This window comes from Numenius arquata, chromosome 3 (genome assembly GCF_964106895.1).
Source record: "Numenius arquata chromosome 3, bNumArq3.hap1.1, whole genome shotgun sequence".
Lineage (NCBI taxonomy): Eukaryota > Metazoa > Chordata > Aves > Charadriiformes > Scolopacidae > Numenius > Numenius arquata.
The window spans coordinates 21880806-21901278 of NC_133578.1; the positions used below are offsets into that span (position 1 = coordinate 21880806).

General features: G+C 37.4%; 1 protein-coding gene across 1 annotated transcript in view; it reads right to left on the reverse strand.

The window, feature by feature from the left end:
* STK39 (serine/threonine kinase 39) overlaps positions 1 to 20473 on the reverse strand; it is a 104237-nt gene that overhangs the window by 59547 nt on the left and 24217 nt on the right. Inside the window, exons 4-11 of the mRNA XM_074145126.1 lie at positions 16727 to 16835; positions 15253 to 15394; positions 12999 to 13054; positions 8099 to 8208; positions 7894 to 7995; positions 7566 to 7699; positions 4193 to 4241; positions 4021 to 4086 (exon numbers count right to left, since the gene is read on the reverse strand). Coding sequence (XP_074001227.1) covers positions 4021 to 4086; positions 4193 to 4241; positions 7566 to 7699; positions 7894 to 7995; positions 8099 to 8208; positions 12999 to 13054; positions 15253 to 15394; positions 16727 to 16835 — 768 coding nt within the window. The remainder of the gene's footprint in view (positions 1 to 4020; positions 4087 to 4192; positions 4242 to 7565; positions 7700 to 7893; positions 7996 to 8098; positions 8209 to 12998; positions 13055 to 15252; positions 15395 to 16726; positions 16836 to 20473) is intronic.

Below are 20473 nucleotides of genomic sequence, written 5' to 3' on the forward strand. Positions count from 1 at the left end.
AATATAAAATCAGTTGCACTATTTTTGTCATTTGTAGCAGTGTTCTGGGTAAACTGAACAATTAATTCTCTGCGATAGAAGGGTCTCCCACACACAAAGTCTTGCCAAATACATACTTACAGTTCAGCTGCTGTTTTCCAGAAAAAGTGTTCCAGTATAGCACCTGTCTCTTCTCTTTATACATCAGAATTAATGAAATAAGTATTTATTAGTGTAAAGAATCATAGCAATGAATATACATTTTTGTTAATAATCTGAGCTCAAACTAACGTTGCTCTCTGCTTTTCGAAAGGTCTAGAGTCCAACTGTACTTACACCCATCATTGGTGAGGTGTATCTATCAGATTAAATCCACTACTGAAAGAAGGAAATGTGGCATATGTATGTCTTGCTGAGGTGCAATCATACTGTTAGAGCTGTTTAAGAAATCTAGGATCTAATGACATTTTCTCCATTAAATGCAGGGGAATTTTAATTTCTTCTATAGGGTAACGTGATCATTTCCCTGAATTAGCTGTACCACATAGCTAGAATTCCAGCCTATCAGTAAGGGTGTATCTACTGGAGTTTTAATAAAAACTACTATCACTCACACTAATCACCTCTTTATGCTGTCGCAGGTTTTTCTGAGTAACTTACAACTCTGAGCTCTAAAGAGCTTCTGTTAGCAGTGCAGAGCAATGCCACCTTCCCAAAAATAGAATTCAAGCCCAATTATTACTCAGATTTTATTTTTTTTTTTATTAGCAGCACTTCAGACAGCAATAAAATGAAATGCAGATACACGTTTTTCCCTGTTCACTTTGTAAAAGTGGCAGTCGTGCAGAAGAATTTCAAAATTAAAGAAACCACAAAATTGACCCAGGGCCTTTGGGCATACAGAGTACTTAACAGTTATAATTAATTTTTTAGTGTGACAAGATTTCAAAACTGACTGTGGAACTGGAAGCCGTTTCCAATTTCCTCTATTCCAGTACAGCAATTCTCATCACAAATGAAATGACTTAGCATTCTGTTCAAAATTAAAACTACTGCAACATGTGTTAATAAGTAGTGTATCTAAACTCTTGCTAAGCTGTTGTATAACAGGGGTGTAGACAGCCCTGATCCAAGCAGGACAGGACAGGCTACTCTGCCATCACACCACCTCACAAGGCAGAGGCTGCAATCAGGGCTCCACAGTTCTACCAATGACAAACGTCAGAGCATGTTCTTGCTCACCAGAACGCACTAAGCTGGGACTACTCATCACAGCCTTTTTTCCAGTTCATCTTGACACCGGCAATGCTCTTGTAAGTGAGTAGTCACATTAATGAAACCCAGAATTGCCAGGAAGAAGTTGCACAGTGTAACACTCGTTTCTGTGGATCAGTACCAGCATATATTTAAGAAAGTTCTGCACAGGAAGGGGAAGACATGTTCTTCCTGGGCCAGTCAATTCCAGAAGTGTTTCAGTGTTAGCCTTAATTACTAGGAAAAAGGGCATAATTTCAAAATTAGTAGAATTAAAAACAAGTAAAGAAACATTTGGACAGGGGGAATATGTGCACAAAGATGTAGTTTACAACTCTGATGTTAAACAGTATTTTAAACAAACAACGTAGGTGGTGTTTAATCATCTAACTGGGTTTTAAAACAGGACACATCTTTACGGCATCGAATGTTTTCCTCACACATACAAGAGCATGTGTACCTGCTTTCAGGATTTCACAAACAGACCTGAACTCATATTTAGTCAAAAGAGTTACCAAGTATAAGCTGTAGAGGCAGAAGAAAATATGAGAACAGTATGTCAAGAGAAAAGAATTTAAACTAAACTAAAGCTGGAGTTCTGGGCAACAATGCTAAGTAATTACACATGTGGTAAATGCAAGAAAAATTAAATTACTGCAGGGCAGATCTGACATCTGAGCTAGCAGTGGTGCTACAGATCATTAGTTACAGGCTTTTCATACCAAGTGCTACAGAAGATAATTTGAGCAGTGAGGAAACCAGCTCCTTCCCATCTCTTGCCCTAGTGACATTCTCTTTTCCATTACAGGCGTTACTTCTTCCAAGCATGACCTCTTAGACTTTTTACATATTAATGTTTGAGCAACCAAACTCTACTTACCCAAGCTTTTTTAAATAAAACCACACAGTTTTAATATTAAAATACATTTATATTTTATGGTATCTTAAAACAGCAGCTACATGCAAAGTTGTAACAAGCAAATTACACTTTAAATCCCATATGAATTTTAATAGTGTCCTTTTAAAATATAAACAATTTAACATTTTGACTAGCTAAAATCTTGATTTTTTTCCATCTATACTGTAATTTAAAAAAAAATCTATTAATTTGTTCTAGCACTGTACAGCTTTGATTTCTTAAGAATCACTCCCCTTCCAAATAAGAAAGAACTGTCCAAAAAGTCATTCAGAAATCTATTTCTGGCAGTGTATGGGAGACTACCCTGCATTCATTTTGCAAATCCAGATGCAATGTTATTTAAAGAACTAAGTACAGGTACATATATGTATGAGTTAACATGCAGTCTCTAAATTGACCTAAGGGCACAGCTGGGAGACAAATCTCACGAGGCACATGCTCTATCAGAAACCTAGCTGGTACTAGAACATGTTTAAATTACTCCTGTATGGCCCAAGATTTAATATGAACGACAAATGACTATGACTTTTTCCCCTGCTTAGAGAATTTTTCATGTGGGCATTGCTGCCACCACATGGCAAAACAGCTGAACTACTCCCACCCTTCCTCTGCACCTTGCAGATTCTAACCTGCTCAGCAGCCTGCCATTCCACAAGCCCTCTCATTCCAGCTTTCTACTCCAACCTCACAAAGCTCCATCATTGCCACTGATCTCCCAAATTACTTCCAACTAAAAGAAGATTAGAAGGAACTTAAAGCATTCAGATCTTGCTGACAGTCTCTTCCAAGCATAAGCCATTACCTGTAGGAACATTTCAGTGTTGTAGAATTATGCCAAACTGATATTCACAGAAACAACAGAAAATCTTACAAGTACCAGTGCAGGTAACTGAAGCCTAACTGGAGTGCCAACAAAGGCTGAAACAGTTCCTTTCCTAAAGCACCCTTCTCAAAACCTCCTCCCAGAAAGCCTGTTTTTAGAAAGTTGGACTCGGCACACTACCCTGTCTGTCACCTGCAGAGACTCAGCAATCTCTGAGCAGGTTCCTCGTACTGAAGACACATGGTGAGTTCAGTCACCACAGAAAGGGAGTTCCATAATTTCTCACACACAACAAGCAGGTGTCTACATTGGTTCCTGCTTATTAGCTCTTATGAACAGTAGCTGGAACAGTAGCTTGCTTCATACTTCAGTTTTAAAATACTTGCCTGTTAAGAATTATATTTTTTTTTTCGTTCTGCTGCACGTCACCTGGTCAGTTCATTTACACAAGCAAACGAAGCACCAAAGGCACCACAGAAATACCAGCCTATGCCATAGCTGTAGGTTTAACTTCAGCACCAGTGAGATAAGGCTCCACCGGTCTGAATAACTCAGCAGCACTCTTGCAGAGTTTGGACCCAACTTGCATACTTCTGGGTGTCACATTTGAAAGAATCGAAAGAACCAGGCAGTCCCCACTAAATACCATTTATAGTATCTTCAATCTTTCTCTAGGTGATCAATGAAAATAGGAGTTCTGCAGTTTACAAACCTACATGCTCAAAGATTACTTTTTATTTCCACAGCCATTTCACCTGTAGCTCTCCAAAATGGAGTGGGAAAAAAAAATAAAATTAAAAAAAAAAAATCGCACGATGTACAATGACAAATACCATGTATTATATTGGCAAGGCCAGAAAGGAAGTCAAAATGCCCCAGGGCTTCCTGGAGAAAGCTAGGATGCAGAAACCATTCATTCAATGGTCACCATCTTTGAAGGACTGCATAAGAGAATGGCTCATTCAGTCAGCTAAAACGTAAGGCAACTGAACAGTCCATGCTTTCTATTGCGTACCAGTCAAGAAAAAGATGTGAATACACTCACCTTTTTTGCTCTTTGTGCTATATTAGGCGTCCTAGTGAGAAGTTTTTCAATCAGGTATTCTCTATTCTGTAAAACCAACATTTGGTAAGTTAAAAATAAATACTAAGAAAGAAGAAATTTCATGTAGATTTTAAGGCAGAGCAAAATTTACTCATAGGGTTAAACGTTTTACCTTGGCTTTCTGGAAAAATTTGCATTTTAAAAGTTCTGCTGCTGTGGGCCTGAAAGATCAATAATAAATTAGAACAGAAAACAAAGACCCCTCTCAGTGAATACAGTACAAGACGTTAGTTAAATGGTACGTCTCTAATACTTTTGAATTAGTACTGTATGAATGGGGAATGAATGATAATAGCTACTGAATTAATTCACACATACTCACTTACCACACATGAAAAAATTAAGCCTCCCTACGGCAAAAACACCCAAAAAAAAAAAAAAATCAGTCTCTAAGTTGCCAATTTTCCCCCTTTTTCTTTCAACACAAACACATTTTACCCTTGAAACAAAAAAAGAACTCAGGTATTATGTTCTTCCCCAAGTGACTCTATGAACGCAACTGAACTTTGCTCCACAGCAAGAAAAGAATAATTATATTTTCCAAACAGTAGCATCAATACCTGCTACCAGCATTCTTTGGTTTCACTGATGTCTGTAGGTATTCACAAGAAACTATACTGACACTATTAACATGATGCATAAACCAAAAAGAGTAATCCAGAGCATCTTGCAATGAAACGGACAAATAAAAATCAAAGCAACTGTTGTAAGGTCAAAACATAGACATTTCACTTTTACTTGCAGTTCTGTTCAAGCTTCTTTCTTCCCATCACTATCGTTTATATTTTTGAGGTTTTCAACAGATAATCACAATCTCACAGCTACTAAAGTGATTTCAGCAAAAGGATTTGTCTCCCCTAGCTTCAGGGATCTAAAAAGCCTATCTAGCCAAAGCCAGACTCAGGTACTACAGCAGACTCTGGAGAGGAAGTAAAGCATCTCTTGGGATGAAATAATATCCTCCGGGTTTCTTGCATCCTTTTCATTAGCCCATACCACTATCGAAGACTAATTTTGACACAGCTAAGTCTAGGGAAGACGATATCTCTGAGATTCATCATTTCTAAATGAACACAAGCAACATCTGCTGTAGTTTTCCATTTGAATTATAGCAAGAGATGGGATATAGCACAAACTAGATAACAGCGTGGAAAGGTTCACTTTGGAAAATTTCAGTCTCAAAAAAAAAAACCCAAAATCTAAGTAGTTTATTTGAGGACACATCCGAAGAGTAAGTGAAGAAAAGAGTAGTAAGTAGTGTGTATATTCACTCCTGCTAGAAATAATGAAACAACTCATACCATCAACAAAAAGCATCCAATTTAGACACAGTAGTTCACAGAGCACTTATTTTTTCTTTCCCTCCAAAGGGCCAAACTCTACAATAAACTAGTTCTTGGTGGTACACTGGAGACCACCAGCCTTAGCACAATAAACCTTGGATGTGCAAAAAGGAAGGGGAAGGTTAAAAAAGTAAAAAATTTAAAAAAGAAAAATTAATTTCTGTGTCAAAGTTATAAAGTTCTATCTCAAATTAACTCTTAAGACAAGTATCAGTGATCCAGCACCATCACATCTCATAACAGGGATATGCACAGTTAAAAGCTAGATTCTTATTAAATTTTTATCCAAAATAGTGTTCTCCATTCCTCTACCATTAATTATGCCAGACAATTCTGTCACACTGATCTGGACATGCTTTCTGGGCCCGTTTTCCACACAGGCCGAGGCAGTGAATTGTGGCCGAGGACTGTCAGCAGCATCCTTGGCACTGGGAGAGAGAGAGAGACACCCACACACAGACCCCCAGAAGAAGAACATCATGGTTTGAGACAAAAAACAGTGCAATGCCAGTCCTACAATGTGTCACAAAGACCAGGCATTTCTCCCACAACTGACACGACGACTATGGAGGTATCTCTGTGCAAAATTAAATCCTAGCTTGGGAGAAACACAAAAAAATAGCAATGACCCCACAATACAGGGACACTCACTCCTCAGACTAACTGGCACACAAATCTAATCACCTATCTGCTGCTCTAATTGTTCAATGCAAGGCAATCCTGAGTATGAAAATATTGCACGTGTTCAAATATCAGTGTAATGAATTAGTGTAATTAGTTTAAAAACTAGTGTTTTAACACTGATGTCATAACTACAGATCAGGTAACTCAGCATTCTGTATTCAAGGAGAGAAGGCATTTTAATACTTTCTTTCTCATGTTTTCATACCAATTTAACCTTGCCCTGAAAATTGCTCAACACTGGAAACTAAAAGAAGCTTGATTATCCAGAACACATTTCATTCTTATCTGTAAGCAGCAAAACTGCAGTGCTAAACTTAAAGCATCAGGACTTGCTATCAAGATCATCAATTGTAAGGGGCTTTGGAATCTGAAAACATTACACAAATGATCCCTCAGCGAAAAAAAAAGAATTTGAAGGATTTCAAGAATAAACAGGTGGCCACGTAAACTTTTTTCTTAATTATTAGTATTAGTAGAATTAGTATGGCTGCTGTCACCTTTACAACTTGACTCCCTACAAGAATATCCTGGACTTAAGCAGTGTAACATCAGCGAAGACAAGTACACACCATAAAAGACCTACACAACACTGAATCAGGATTGCTCTCTCAGAACAATTTTTTTCCCAGAAATACCAGCTCTGAAACTCTTCAAAAAATGATATATTAAATACCCTTAGGAAATAATGTTAATTAGAATGTGCCTCCTCCAACTCGTCAGCAAAAAAACCTACAAAAATGGGCCTGCATAAAAATGAATAAAGGATAAATAAATTAATCATTCTGGGAACTTGGGACCTCAGCAATATTTTTGGAATAGAAGTTTGATATTTTCATCATCTTGGCTATCCCATTCACAAAACATAGCAAGAAAGAACAAATCACAAAGATACTATGATATAAAATTGCCTATATAAATACAAGAAAAACTCTAAACAAGCTTGGAGCCCCTAGAGTAAAAAATAAATACCTCTTAATAAGTAATCTTCTTTGGAAATATCCAAGTTAAGGCAATACTAAGCTTATGGCACAAAATGAGAAAAATAAACATAAAATTATTTATTTGTTTTAAAATTATTTTAAAGGCCAAGAGACTGATATGTTTGGTTACCAACAGTTCTGTGTGATCAATCTGAAGAGTCTTGTTAGACTTACGCACAATATCCAGATTCATATCTTGCCTCAGATAAAAAATTAAGATGTAGAGCAAGGACTTTTGTTTGATCAGAGTTTAATTCAACAGTATATTTAAGTATAAATAAATTAGGTTAACAACCCAGAAGAAGAAAACTTAAGCAACAATTAAGAGGCAATTTCTTCTCCCCAGATGAAGATGACTGAAGGCTGCTATTTACAAAATTCAAATCATACACTTAAAGATAATGTTTAAACACGGGAACTTCAAGTAGTCTGTATATTTAAAAAAATAATTCCACTGTACATGGCAATAATGACCTACCTTTTGGAAGGATCTTTTTGAAGGCATAACGAAATTAGTTTTCTAAAGGATTTGCCATACTTTTTCATCATCTCCTTGTCTTCTACACCTGTCTCTAAAGTAGGAGGGTCATTTTGAAGCGTCAGCATTAACACCTACAGTAAACCCAAAAAAGAGGTACTGTAAGCGAAATCAATTCAAAACATATAGAAATTAGAAGAGAATAAATATTCCACAGAATACATATATTTAGATATTTTAAGTTGATATTGAAAATGAAGCAGTGCTAACTATCTAGCAGCATTAATAATACAGCTAACAGCATTAAGTACTACAAAGTGATTGTTACTTTCATAGGAGGGTATTTGTGATAAGGTGCTGCTCCTGTTGCTAACTCAATGGCTGTTATCCCAAAACTCCACATATCAGCCTTGAAGTCGTAACCTCGCACCTGGAATAGAAACCAGAAAGGAAAAACAAGGTGGTGATGTCTCAAATTCCAGAAATTAGAGACTAAATAAGTATTTTTTTATTATTTTTAACATTAGGAATACCTGCTCCATTACTTCAGGGGCCATCCAGCATGGAGTACCAACAAATGTTTTCCTTACTTTGTTACGAGTAACATCACCTCCCGTTGCTAAAAACGCACTAACACCAAAATCTGGGAAAGGGGGGGAAAAGAGTTGAAATCTGTTAAACTACCAATAAAAAAGCAGGTTTTACACTTTAGAAATTAAGTCAGTTCATAAAGCTCTACTTATAGAAACACCCCACTGCAGAGCTTACCTTTGTTTCATGACACACAGTTCTTGAAACGGTACAGAATAGATAGTATAGTTTTAGCTGGGAGACCTGTACTAGGAATCCCTCAAGCTCAGCTCCCTAGTATGTGTCTTCCTGAATGTGGTTACAAAAGACTCCAGTATGTCTGTCACCTAAAGCTTTCAAATGTGCACTTTGAGCCCACGTTTGAAAGGTTTGCACCTGATGTTATTCAAAGATAAGGAGCTACTGCTGTATATCTACTAAATCTGAATGCAATTTGAACAAGAGGGAATACTACATGTAACTTAAATACTTATGGAGATTTGACAAATGAAAGATAATCAGCAAAGTGATCAACAACATATATTTAATAGGAGACCATGGCATGAATAGTTTTTTCCCCAATTCCAAAATAGCAAAAAACCTTAGCGTTCTGTTAACCTGCCACCACATCAGTGACAGCTGCTACAGGAAAGGTAGGGGATAAATGGAAGAAAGAAGAGCAGACAACCAATTTATGGAGAAATACTGTCATTTTGAATGGAGCTTTATGAAGCGTATTTTAGACTGTGCTATTTACAATCCAGTTATACTGAAATCAAGTAGTTAACTATAGACCTATTTCAATTTTTATTTTCCTGTTGTTCTCTGATTTTAAGGTTGGGAAAAAAATTTTTAAAAAATTAGTAATTACATAAAACGTAGTTTTATCATTACTTTCCACTAAACTGCCATTAAACATCACAGACTCAAATTCTGGACCTCGTTTCTACATCACAAACACACAGAAATTCAGTAGACAAGTAAGAAGCAAGCTTCAAGCAATATTCTTTAATTTTCCCTGCAGCTTGCCTGATTAATAAAAAAAAAAAAAAATAAATCATTTTTCCCCCCAAATCCATAAGTTATAGGATAGACAGGCTTTGTTTGTATTTCTGAAAAGCATGAACAGCCTCAGAAACACCTGCTTCTAAGTTTTTAATGCCCTAAAAATCAATGTTTGCATTGGTGACAGTTTTCTGAAGAGGAACCATTACATATAAAGAAAAGCTGAATAGGCAGAAATAAATAAATAAATGCATAAATAAAGGAGAGCTATGGAAAAAATTGGTGTTCTTTCAGTACCAAGGATAAATAGTTTGTATTGGACAATTTTTTACAGGTCCTTTCAGGAACTGATATACACAGCTAAAATCCTGATTTAACCTTTGCTCCCCTGCTGCTGTTTTCCCTATTGACATAACATTAATTTTGAAAAGGACAACAAACAAGAACTATAAATGGGTGAGGGAGGACAATGAAAAAAAAAACAACCAACCCAAAACCTAAGTAAAATCTCTTCTTGCATAAACTTCGAAATGAAATGTTGCAACACCTCACTGAGAAGGATGTGGTGAGCATTTAGTTAAACAAATGTTTCACTGTAATACTACTGAAACACTGTTGTATGTTTACAGAGAGAAAGAATGCTTTGATAGCTACTGAATAAAAGCAAGACTTTAATTTCCCATCCCAGATACAGCTTTCATAAATGCAGGTTATTTAAAAGAAGACACGACCTACAGTGACAAGGTTCCTATCGCATAGGAGACAAAGTATTCTTGAGAACAAGTTACATAAAGAGGAAAGGGAAATGTATTACAAGGAAAGAGCTGAACAATTCAACAGTTTTAAGCACTAAAAGTCACAGCCACTAGCAAAGAAAAAACAAATTTAATGAAGAGGCCTGATTTAAATGTATTAGTAAAGTATTTTAAAGTTAAAGGAATCAGGGCTGCACAAATAAGCATAGCCTACAAATCGTTTATTCCCTAACGCCTTTTTTCAGGCCAAGCCTCAACCAAGGCCAACACTGAGTTAGTGTTAGGCATAGGGTTGGGAAAGAGACAAGGCCTGTGGCCTCCAAGGGACCTGGGCAACAAGGAGCCTACAAAGGGAAGACACAGGCTGCAAAAACACTTCTCCCCTTTTTCACCTTGACAGTGGCTGTAGCCTTCAGCCTAAGGCTCAACCAAGGCCGTGTGTAGGGTTACAGTTAAGACTGGGAGAGAAATAAAGCATCAAGCTCCTGTGAGAATGGGGGTGGCCAAGCCTGGGCTGCCGAACAATTGTCCCTGATAAATCTTTCTGCTTCATATGGCTTGAGTATCTGAGACAAAGGCTCTGTCTGTTTTTAACCAGATCTTTTCCAAACTTTTCTGCAGGTATGGATTATCACAGGAGTGAACATCCTGAAAACCACTGGTGCAATGGGGAAGTTCATACAGCCACCTATGCACAAAACTGAAAAGCAGGATCTTCTGCTGAGACTCCTAAAAGTGCACATTCTTTTTCTGACTAATTTTATTGAAACCGTCATTTCTTGGATGGACTAAACACATCATGCAGCCCATACACAGGGATTTGGTGGTAGCGTAGAAGGTATGATTACTTTTTGCTAAATGCTCCTTACCTCATCTCACACATCTGTTCCTTTTCTGTTTCTCTGATATTTTGAACTTCACCAGGCAATTCAGGCTTAGAAGGCTGAAACCCTGATGAAGTACCAATCATCTTGTTTGCCCAAAGCACCAGATGTTACAGTCCCAACAGTTTTAAGTAGAATGTTGAGGCTGAGGAACTCCAGTGACTATTTAACATTATATTTGTAAATAAGTCATAAGTTTCCCCTGCTCTGTACAGAGGAATTTTGCATTTTAAAAATAAATCTCCCCAATTTAAACAAAACAAAAAGATGTGTATTTTCCTCTTTCCCACCAAAGACTGAGCAGATTCTCTATGCAGCACCCCTGAGGTCCCTAATCAGAAGTCTTTATAGAGCTATTTCAATTCTTTAAAGAATGTATGCTCTTCTGTATCTGCACAAAATCTTTTCTCAGAAAAACAACAGGCTGAGCTACCTTTGTGAGCCCCTTAGAACCCAGAAATGCTAAGGGACAACTATGTCTTCAAACACTACTTCTCATGTATATTAGCAGTGGGTGTTAGGGATACTTCGTTTCATTATAGAAGCATGGTAAGCGGAAGAATGAGCAGTCAAAAGAATCTAAGTTCTTCCAATAAATAAGAAGTAAAATTATCAGTTAGCTGTTCTCCAAAGATCAAAGGAGATTTTTACTTTGTCAAGGTAAAAACGATGAATTTCAGCCTCTTTGACATTAAAAACTGACTTTCAGTTAATGTGCAGTGTTCAGCTGTTCCAAACAGAACAGCCCCACACCAACAAAGAAACAAGTTTGACACTGCTGCACTTTTCACCACAGGATTGGAAATAACCTGGTATTGAAATAATGCATCACAGAAAGACACATTCCACATATCTATCCAGCCACTGAACTTCCTCAGTCCTGCATACTGAGTGCCCTAGCAGCACAATTAAAGCCTTAGTCACTAAGATGCCTACAGCCAGAAGGAGGAAAAGGTCAAGAAACCAAGCCCTGGAATTGAACTAGAAAGGGATAAATGAAGCTGTTGTTCGAATGTTATCTGATTACTGAGGGAGTAGATTTGATTATGTGTGAAAGTAATAATCTAAAGTCAACAGCTTTATTTCAGATGGTTCATAGATATTTATCTTTCAAGTCATTATTATTATTATTTTTAATTAAGTTGGTTGTCTGGATACCTACTCCTTTACAATATGAGAAAATCTGAAAAATACTTGAACAATGCAGACCTAGAACCTCAGCAGTTGCCCAAAGTGCTATACAAAGTGAAGACAACTGTAGGATATAATCAAGTGAATAAATAAAAATTAAGTATCTTCTTAAAATTCAAGTCTGTAAAATTGACTACCCACTTAAAAGTCTTGAACTCAAAACAGAAGACTTAAAACTGCTCCAGTTAGCAAATAGCTTGTCTGCTAGCCAATCTTTTCCCGTCCAGTTTCATTTACTTCAGACACTGGCATATTAAAGTCCTCAAAATATAGGTTAGCATGGTACTTTGAAAGCATTGTTGATATAAAAAAGAACTTCTGGCTATATCCATTTTTATTATTGAGGGCTACTAAACACAAACCTTTCACCACTGGGTCATGAGGTATCGCCACCTGCTCGTTCTATTTTCCAAGTATCTGATATTAACTTGAGAGATGGGATATGGAGTCTTGCTCAGTACTTAAGCTCTTCTAAAGACCAAATAATTTGATTGTTACAGACTACCACTCAAGAAAAATCGATATGTTCAGAGGGTATTTAAGATGCTAAACTCTATCCAACTGATACCATTGCAAGACAAATGGTACAAATGCCAAAAGTTATTCTCAGTGAGATATATCTCATGCATATCACTGGCTACTTAAGTTATAGCCAATGTCCTCATGAAGGGCAGTACATACAGATTTTTGAATCCCCAAGAACTATTATAATCACTTGCAGAAATAAATTAAACAAACTTGAACAGAAATATAAGCTATTACTGTTTGCAAGCTGTTTCATCAGTATTTTTCTGTGTTCCATCAAATATAGAAGGAAACATTAAGAGGACATTAAAAAGTCTCCTTATATATTGAATAATTTCTAAATCATGTATCTTTAACCAAGAATCCTGAAATCAGACAATTTGCAGCTACAGCACTCTAAAAGGAACAATTAAAAGCCAACAGAAAACTTGTATCTGTTGCCTGTAATCCAGGTGTAATTACCTTTTTCTTTTATTTAGCCATTATTCTACCACCGCCATTACCTGCTATTTGTACAGAGCCATCTTCACCCAGAAGAATGTTGCCAGCCTTCAAATCTCTAGAATATACAAATAGAGGTTACTTTTATGTATAAAAGTACATATGTGCACATTTTATGTAAATAAATATTGCATACTAATTAGTTTCACAAGATAGCATTTTAAAATTAAAAGACAGAAACAGGAACTGAATATAAAATATAACTGATTTACAAAAAAACAGAGTGCAGAACTCAAACTCTCACAAACTCTAGCTCTCTTGTATAAAAGGACCCAAATTCGGCTTTGGCACAAAATAAGCACAATTTAGGTATAGATTTTGAGAACAGAAATATTTAGGTACAAAGTCTGTTTTACTGCCTAAATCCCAGAAACTGAGAGCCTTCAGAGCTTTAAAACAAGAATTAATGCTTTCTCACATCCAATTGCACCACTCATGAAAAAGAAAAGTTGAAAGTTTTCCTCTTTGATCTCGTCAGAAGAGAGACCTATCTTAAAAAAGGTAAATATACTGTAGATTTCCCCCAACGAAGCTATTAAAGCTCGGGAATAGCAACCATATTTTGCTATAGGTTACCATGATGAAAAGTTACTTGACACTGAATCTGTCAAAAATTCAGCATGTGCTTGACAGTCAGCTATATCCATTTAACACATTATTCACATATAATGTTAAGAAGAAACCTTTCTGTCTGAGTTGTTTGTTGGGGTTTTTTTTTGATAGAAATATGCACCCCATTCTTAATGCACAGGATAAATCTTTCATACAGAGTATATCCTAAACATTAAGAATTTGAGCAAATCATTCATTCCAAGATTTACTGAAAATAACTAACACACTGCTACTGACAGTTAACATAACCTGTTTCCTTATATATAAACAAGAATGTATCAAAACAACAGAACAAAACCCAGAACAATTTTGTAAACATCTCCAACTGGCAAATAACATCTGATACAGCATTCCCTGAACTACACAACTTTCACCCTCAACACACATGGGAAAAGGAACACACACTGTATCTTGTTGAACAGGACTTCTGTGGTACTGCACAGTTTACAAATTAGATGCTATAAAAAAGGAGGAATCTCAGATGTAACAAATTGATCTCTTTTTTTTTTATTGTTTTTAAGGTCCTTTCAGAATAGATAAAGGGAGTTCCCAAACGCGACCTCAAAGGGTCCTGTTATCCTTAAAAAGTTAATGAATGTTCCTTCCGCAACAATATCAGTTTAACTGAAGACTATGAATTAAGGTTTGAGGCAGATCTTTGGCATTCCAGACCAGAAGTCAAGATAATTGTTCTTTATTTCTCCATTTATCTCAATTTTCTCTCTGCAAAAGGAGGAAATAGTTCTTGATTTACATCAGAGGCAGTTCATTATGAGATGAGACATAAGAAGTACACACAAAGAACAATTACTGTGCTACATCTGCACTACCTCCAGAATTCTCAGAGTTCTGCCTGCAGTGAATCTGTTTTTTGTTTAAAAGATTCCCTTACAAGAGGCTAATGCTTGAAAAGAGAGAGAGAGTGCCTGTTGTAGGCACCTTCCTTAAAAGGCAAATTCACCTCAGTAAAATTAATTAGGGAGGTCGGAGTACAGCATTTCCAACATCCAAACAGTGGATTGCTAGAGCAGATATGTATAGATCACCCCAGAGGATCTACACAATTTACACCAAGGAAGTCAATGGAGTTAGAATATAAAGAAGAGAACAAACACTAGATGCGGATACACCAAGGTGCATTTCCACAGCACCAAACCCAGCTTCACGTGTTGTCATAAATTTATGAGAGGTCTGTAGAGTTGTAATACACATTACTGATTACCATGAAAAAATATTTCACATTTATACAGCAATGCCCAAGTGCCCAAAATTACAGGTTTAATGTGCAACGCAGTAACCAAGTCACACACCATATCACATAAATTAGGTTCAGATTAGCTACTTGGGAGTAGCAGCAGGCAAAAGAGTATAGACCATATTCTGGCATACTTAGTGCATCACAGACTTTCCTAACTATAGGAGGGACAGACAGGATAAAGACCAGGCAAGTACTAATTATTAGTGACAAACTTCAGTAAAGATTACAGCATCTGCCTAAGTATTATCATTTGATAATTACTATACTATTGAATAGTATGTGAAAGAGGCAATACAATTCACTTAGCCAAGCAACCGCAGCTGACCAATATCAACAAACTACACACACAACTTTGAAAATGCTTTTCACTGCGTATATGCTCCTACCTGTGAATTTGCCCATTCCTGTGCAGATAGTCTAAGCCTTCCAAAACTTCTTTTAGAATTGTTGCTATTATCGGTTCATCAAGAACACCATTTTTGTGCTCTCCTCTGTTGACAATATACTTTATTATATCAAGCATTGAACCTATGTTGCAGATCCAGAAAAGAAGAAAAAACATACATACAGCATTATCTTATCAGATTCTTGAGAAAGTTGTATTTCTTTATTCTTTCTCTGCTACTGCAATTTGCATGTATGCATGAAGACCACATGTAACTAGGTCTCTGAATAAGCACACCGCTACCTCATTCAAACAAAAAACAAATGACTGGTTTTTGTCAAGAATACTCTAACACTCAGTGATGCATTGGAAAGATCTGTGAACAGATCTTGAGCTAGAGCTACCATTTATTAAAAATTGAGTATCCCACACTTAAACAGACATGTAGAAAATGTTTTGGTTTATTATCCAGCTTAGTTTATAGTTCACGTGTTCACAATATAAACATGCAGCTGCAAGACTGGAAGGAGATATTCTCTGCAAACAAATGATGATGACATCCCTAGTGACATCCAGCTTGACGCTGAACTTCGGTTATTATAAATTTCAAGGAATCTAATAGCAACATTTTCTTTCAATCCAAGCTTTTTTCAACAGCTCACAGTAAATTCTGCCATGAATCACTGGTTTCTCTCAGGGTCTATGGTTGCTTTTGATTGCACTGAATAATTCAGCCAAGCGTGATGTAGTGAGTGTTACTTTATGAGCACTTCCTGTCCTTGCTTTCTAGGATGACGGTGCAGCAGTCTGCTGCCATCAAGACTGATCTTGAAGAATATCATGTAGCAACCAGGACCACCACATATTATTTCGGATCCTCGCTTTTCTAAGCCACAAGCACATTCAGCTCAGCCCCTTTTTCTTCTCCCAGAACCAAGTAAGATTTTTATACCATTAACCATCATCATAAAAACTGTAATGAGTGTTTGGTTACTTTAAGCAATAAAAGGGATGTAACATGTATAATGCCTGTTCTAGGAAGAATCTTCCTTGAATAAGGAATGAGAAATCTCTCATTATGAAATCAGAAATATATGCATTTTTACAAAAATAGAGTGGATTCTAGAGAAACTCAAAAAAAGGCCACACTGACAGAAGTGACTTAATTCTCATCAGTTTTCCCTACACAGCCTTGATAGAGAAATTTAATGTATTAATTCAGAATAAAAAACTACAGTAGCTAGATCAACAGAATTTATCTCGAGTAATTCTTAGCCTGTACTATCAATATACACATAAAAACTCTTTAAGCTTGCACATTCCTGCTATAACAAACCTATACCTCAAGGTTCTCCTGTGTAGTCTCTCTCCCCCCTCCTTATTTGGTTTAGGTCAATTAACTCAAAGAATGTACATTAGGAAAAAATAAATCATACAACTCCCTTGCAGCTAAACAAGTGAAAGCAGTAACTTACCCCCACTTAACAACTTCATAACCAGCCAAAGTTCATCCTTCACCACAAAAGATGTGTAATAGGTCACCACATTGGGGTGATTGCATTGACTCATTGCTTGAATTTCTTTCTGTAAGAAATACAAAAGCCCAACATAACACAGCCGGCTATGAGTTCTGCTTGTATAGAGAGAAAGTTTAATTTCCAAAGTGAAATAGTGTAACAGAACTTAAGTATACACAGGATATGCATCAAGGCACCAAAACATTTCAATTTACCTACAGATCTTCATGCAAGACAAAACACTATTACAAAGAACACAGGGGAGGTTTGGCCAGGAGATACAGGCCTAACTACATCAATTTTCTTCTGGAAGCAGCAAAGAAATTACTTTTAGAGTCCCGAATTCAGAGCGAGCAATAAAGAATGAGCAGTCTCCAAGAACTGAAAGCGTGGGTACAGGCTAGACAACAAAATGCAAGGAAAGATCAAAACCTACTGCTTTTCCTGTTCAAAAGGGATATGAAAAGAGTAGAATTGGAGCAGTTGAGAAAGGAGGAAGGAAGCTGTTGGACAAAGAACACAGCACCACTGACTCGGCTACGGTGGGGTGGACAGGAGGACACCAGAGCCACGCAATCAAATAGAAGTGCAAGAGGAAAAAGCAATGTTACAGACCAAAAGTCAGAGGAAACAATCGACTAGAGGAGCACACAGTCACCAGATTCACAACATGGCACTACCAAGTAACACTATCTATGACACGCCACAGCTGTACACATTAAGAATGACTGCCTTGTATCTGTTATTTCAAATGGAGTCTTTTTCTATTCACTCTTTCACATAATTGTTCTGTAACACCTTTCTGGCAGCTCTTATTATCCTGCAAATCCTTTACGTAGGAGCCTTTAGGCCTCCTTTGTACCAGAGGGTTTGGCCTCACATCAACTTTAGTTCCCACAATCATACTTCTCCCTCTCCGCTACCGGCCACATAGATCCATCCCTAGTGTTAAAGGACATGGTCCTGGAGGGAGAACCAGTCAGGGAACCAAAATTCAGCTAGAAACCAAACTCTTCCATCTCCCCTCTCTCCCTGAAAAGCAACTGCTTTCAGGTGGACTCATGTTACACACTGACTCTCCAGCCCTGGTGCAAGGCAGGCACTTTGGCAGTCCCACTTAGATTGATTAAAGCTGCCACAGATGCCATTTTCAACTTTCAACCTCTAATTCAGCAAGTGTTTGAAAGAGGGTCTTTCTGCTGTTGTTATTTGCAATGCACTCATGATCACAGCCGCTTTCTAACAAAAAGTTAATTATATGTATTAAAGACTGTGATTTAATCTCATGGTACCTGTTGGTGACTATTAAGTCAGGCTATAGTTTGACACACATTTCAGCTAGTCCTGTGGTCAAAAGCCCTCCTCCCTAGACAACCTCTGAGCCCCGAACCACAGAAGGATGAAAACCTGGATAATCATGCAATGAGCCTGATTAACCGAGCAATTTGCAAAATAGCGTCCCCTGCTCAATAGACAGGAGGTCAAAAACAGAAGAAATTTATGTGGGGCATACCTCCCTTTCACAGTAGGCATGTCAGCTTTAACACAAGGTTTAAGGTTCTTAATTCAGCTATCCATACCAAATCTGAACTGTAGCTCTCTTTATTACTATTTCATTTCCTACATTGTTTTATTGTTTTCCTATGCTAGTAGTACAATGATGGCTCAAGAAGCCTGCCTGCCAATGCTGGGCAAAAATACAGCTCATCTATTTTACTCACACATTAATACTGCAAAAACGTAACTACTTGACTGTGGTAAGCTTCATAATCCTTAACTGGACAAGTGCTTTGAATATTTTGTCTGCCTGCATCAACTTGACAGCACCAAAGCCCTAACGGCACTTAAAATTTAAAAAGTCTCTCCCTCATCCCTCTGCTTCCCCCTCCCCTGTGCTGGCACAAGTGTTTGTGCATTGCATCAGGAAATAAGCCCAGGTTAAAAGCTAACTTCTTTTCAGCCAGGTTATTCCCGATCTGGTTTCACTGAGCAGCTGCACAGGAATGTGTGTCGGCCTAAGGGCAGGTGGGTGACACAGTTAATAAGCAACTGTGAGACGGCTCCTTTTGGTGCTCAGCTGCAGCGCCCGCAGGGCCGGGGCCAGACCCCAGTGACCAGGCAGATGCCGCAGCTCTGTGGGTGCTTCCCCCAGGGTACGGCTGTTTGAGGGGCTGGGCATAACACGCGAGGGGCTCCTCCTGCCTCAAAGGGCTATCCACAGCAGAAATGCAAACAAACAACTGTTCAATCAAATAAGCCATTCTGTATAATATTCTTTGGTTTGCAGTGCTGAGATTTTTGTTTGTTTTGAAAAACCGAAGGTAAGGGGATGGGGGAAGATACCCACGTCAGGACAACCCTAAGGACAGGAACTTTTTTCCTGGGCTCACGGGGTTAAGTTACATTTAGCTTACAATAGTGAGAACACAGGACATTGCAGGAAACAGAGTATTGAATTTCAGGAGTTTGGCAGTTTGTGTAACCTTAGTATTATTTAAACTCCCTCCCCCACTGCCTTTCTATTTTAATTGACACTGGCCCAAAGTCTGCTTACGTGGGCACCAGGCTTGCTGCATTTTCCACTTCTCTGAAGGCCACACAGCTGAGAATTTCCAAAGGGTGCCTTTGCACACCATCCGTAAGCACTCAGCAGCAGGATTTTACAAAACAGCATGTTCAGAGGGCAGACAGAGTTTTAGAACATCCCTGTGCCAATGGAAACTGTTTGATCAGAAAAACAAGTGATTGAAAACTGAGCAGACTCAAAAATTATGTTAAAAAACCCAAACCACAAAAGCATTCTAAGTATTATCAACTGAAATAAAAATGTTAGTACAGTTGTAACGACTTTTGAAGGTTAATGATGCTCTTTTCCAGAATTAGATCCCTATTTTTTAAACAAAATTTTAAAATCTATTAGAACTGAGTCAGAGCAAGTATACTTCTCCTCACAGAAAAATAATTATGTATGTGTATGCATGCCCATGTGTGCATGCCCATATAAAAGGAAACATACATGGCCTTTTTTTTTTTTCTTTCCCCTCCTAACCAGGAACTCGGAAAGCCAGAATTTATGTTCAGATCAACAAATAAAAGAAACACAAAATCTGAACAGAGAAAAGTAGAAATTGACTTATGTTAAAAAATAAAGAAGATGGTATGGACAGTTATCTTTGTACCAAAAGAAAGCAATATGGGACCAAAAATTCAAGACCTTTTGTGTTATTTGGCAGCCAGTGGAGACACATCAGCAGTAAAGATACTCAAGCACTTGCTAAGGTAACTTTGTACAAGCTGGTAACAAACTGCAGTCATTTCTCTAGGCCACCCGGATATCTCTTGCAGATTTTTGGCAGTTTTGTCTGGTTTTATTCGTTGCAACTTTTTAATTCTTAATTTCCATTACTAGTTCAAATTCTAATCAAAAAAGATCAGTTTTTGACCATTTTATGTTACAATTATTAGTATTTCTGATTTTATAGATCTGTTCTTTATGGGCTGTAGATGTTAATACATCATGCACAGCATCTCACCTCAGACTGGTCTCTTTCTAAACACATTTCAGAATTTATCTTTTGAGTTTTTAGTTGACAGAAGTCTCACTACCTCAGAAGTAGCTTCCACTACCATAATCCTCTTTTTAAAAAAAAACAACAATGTCCCATACAAGCCGTTACATAAACTGAAGGTGAATGCCATCAATCA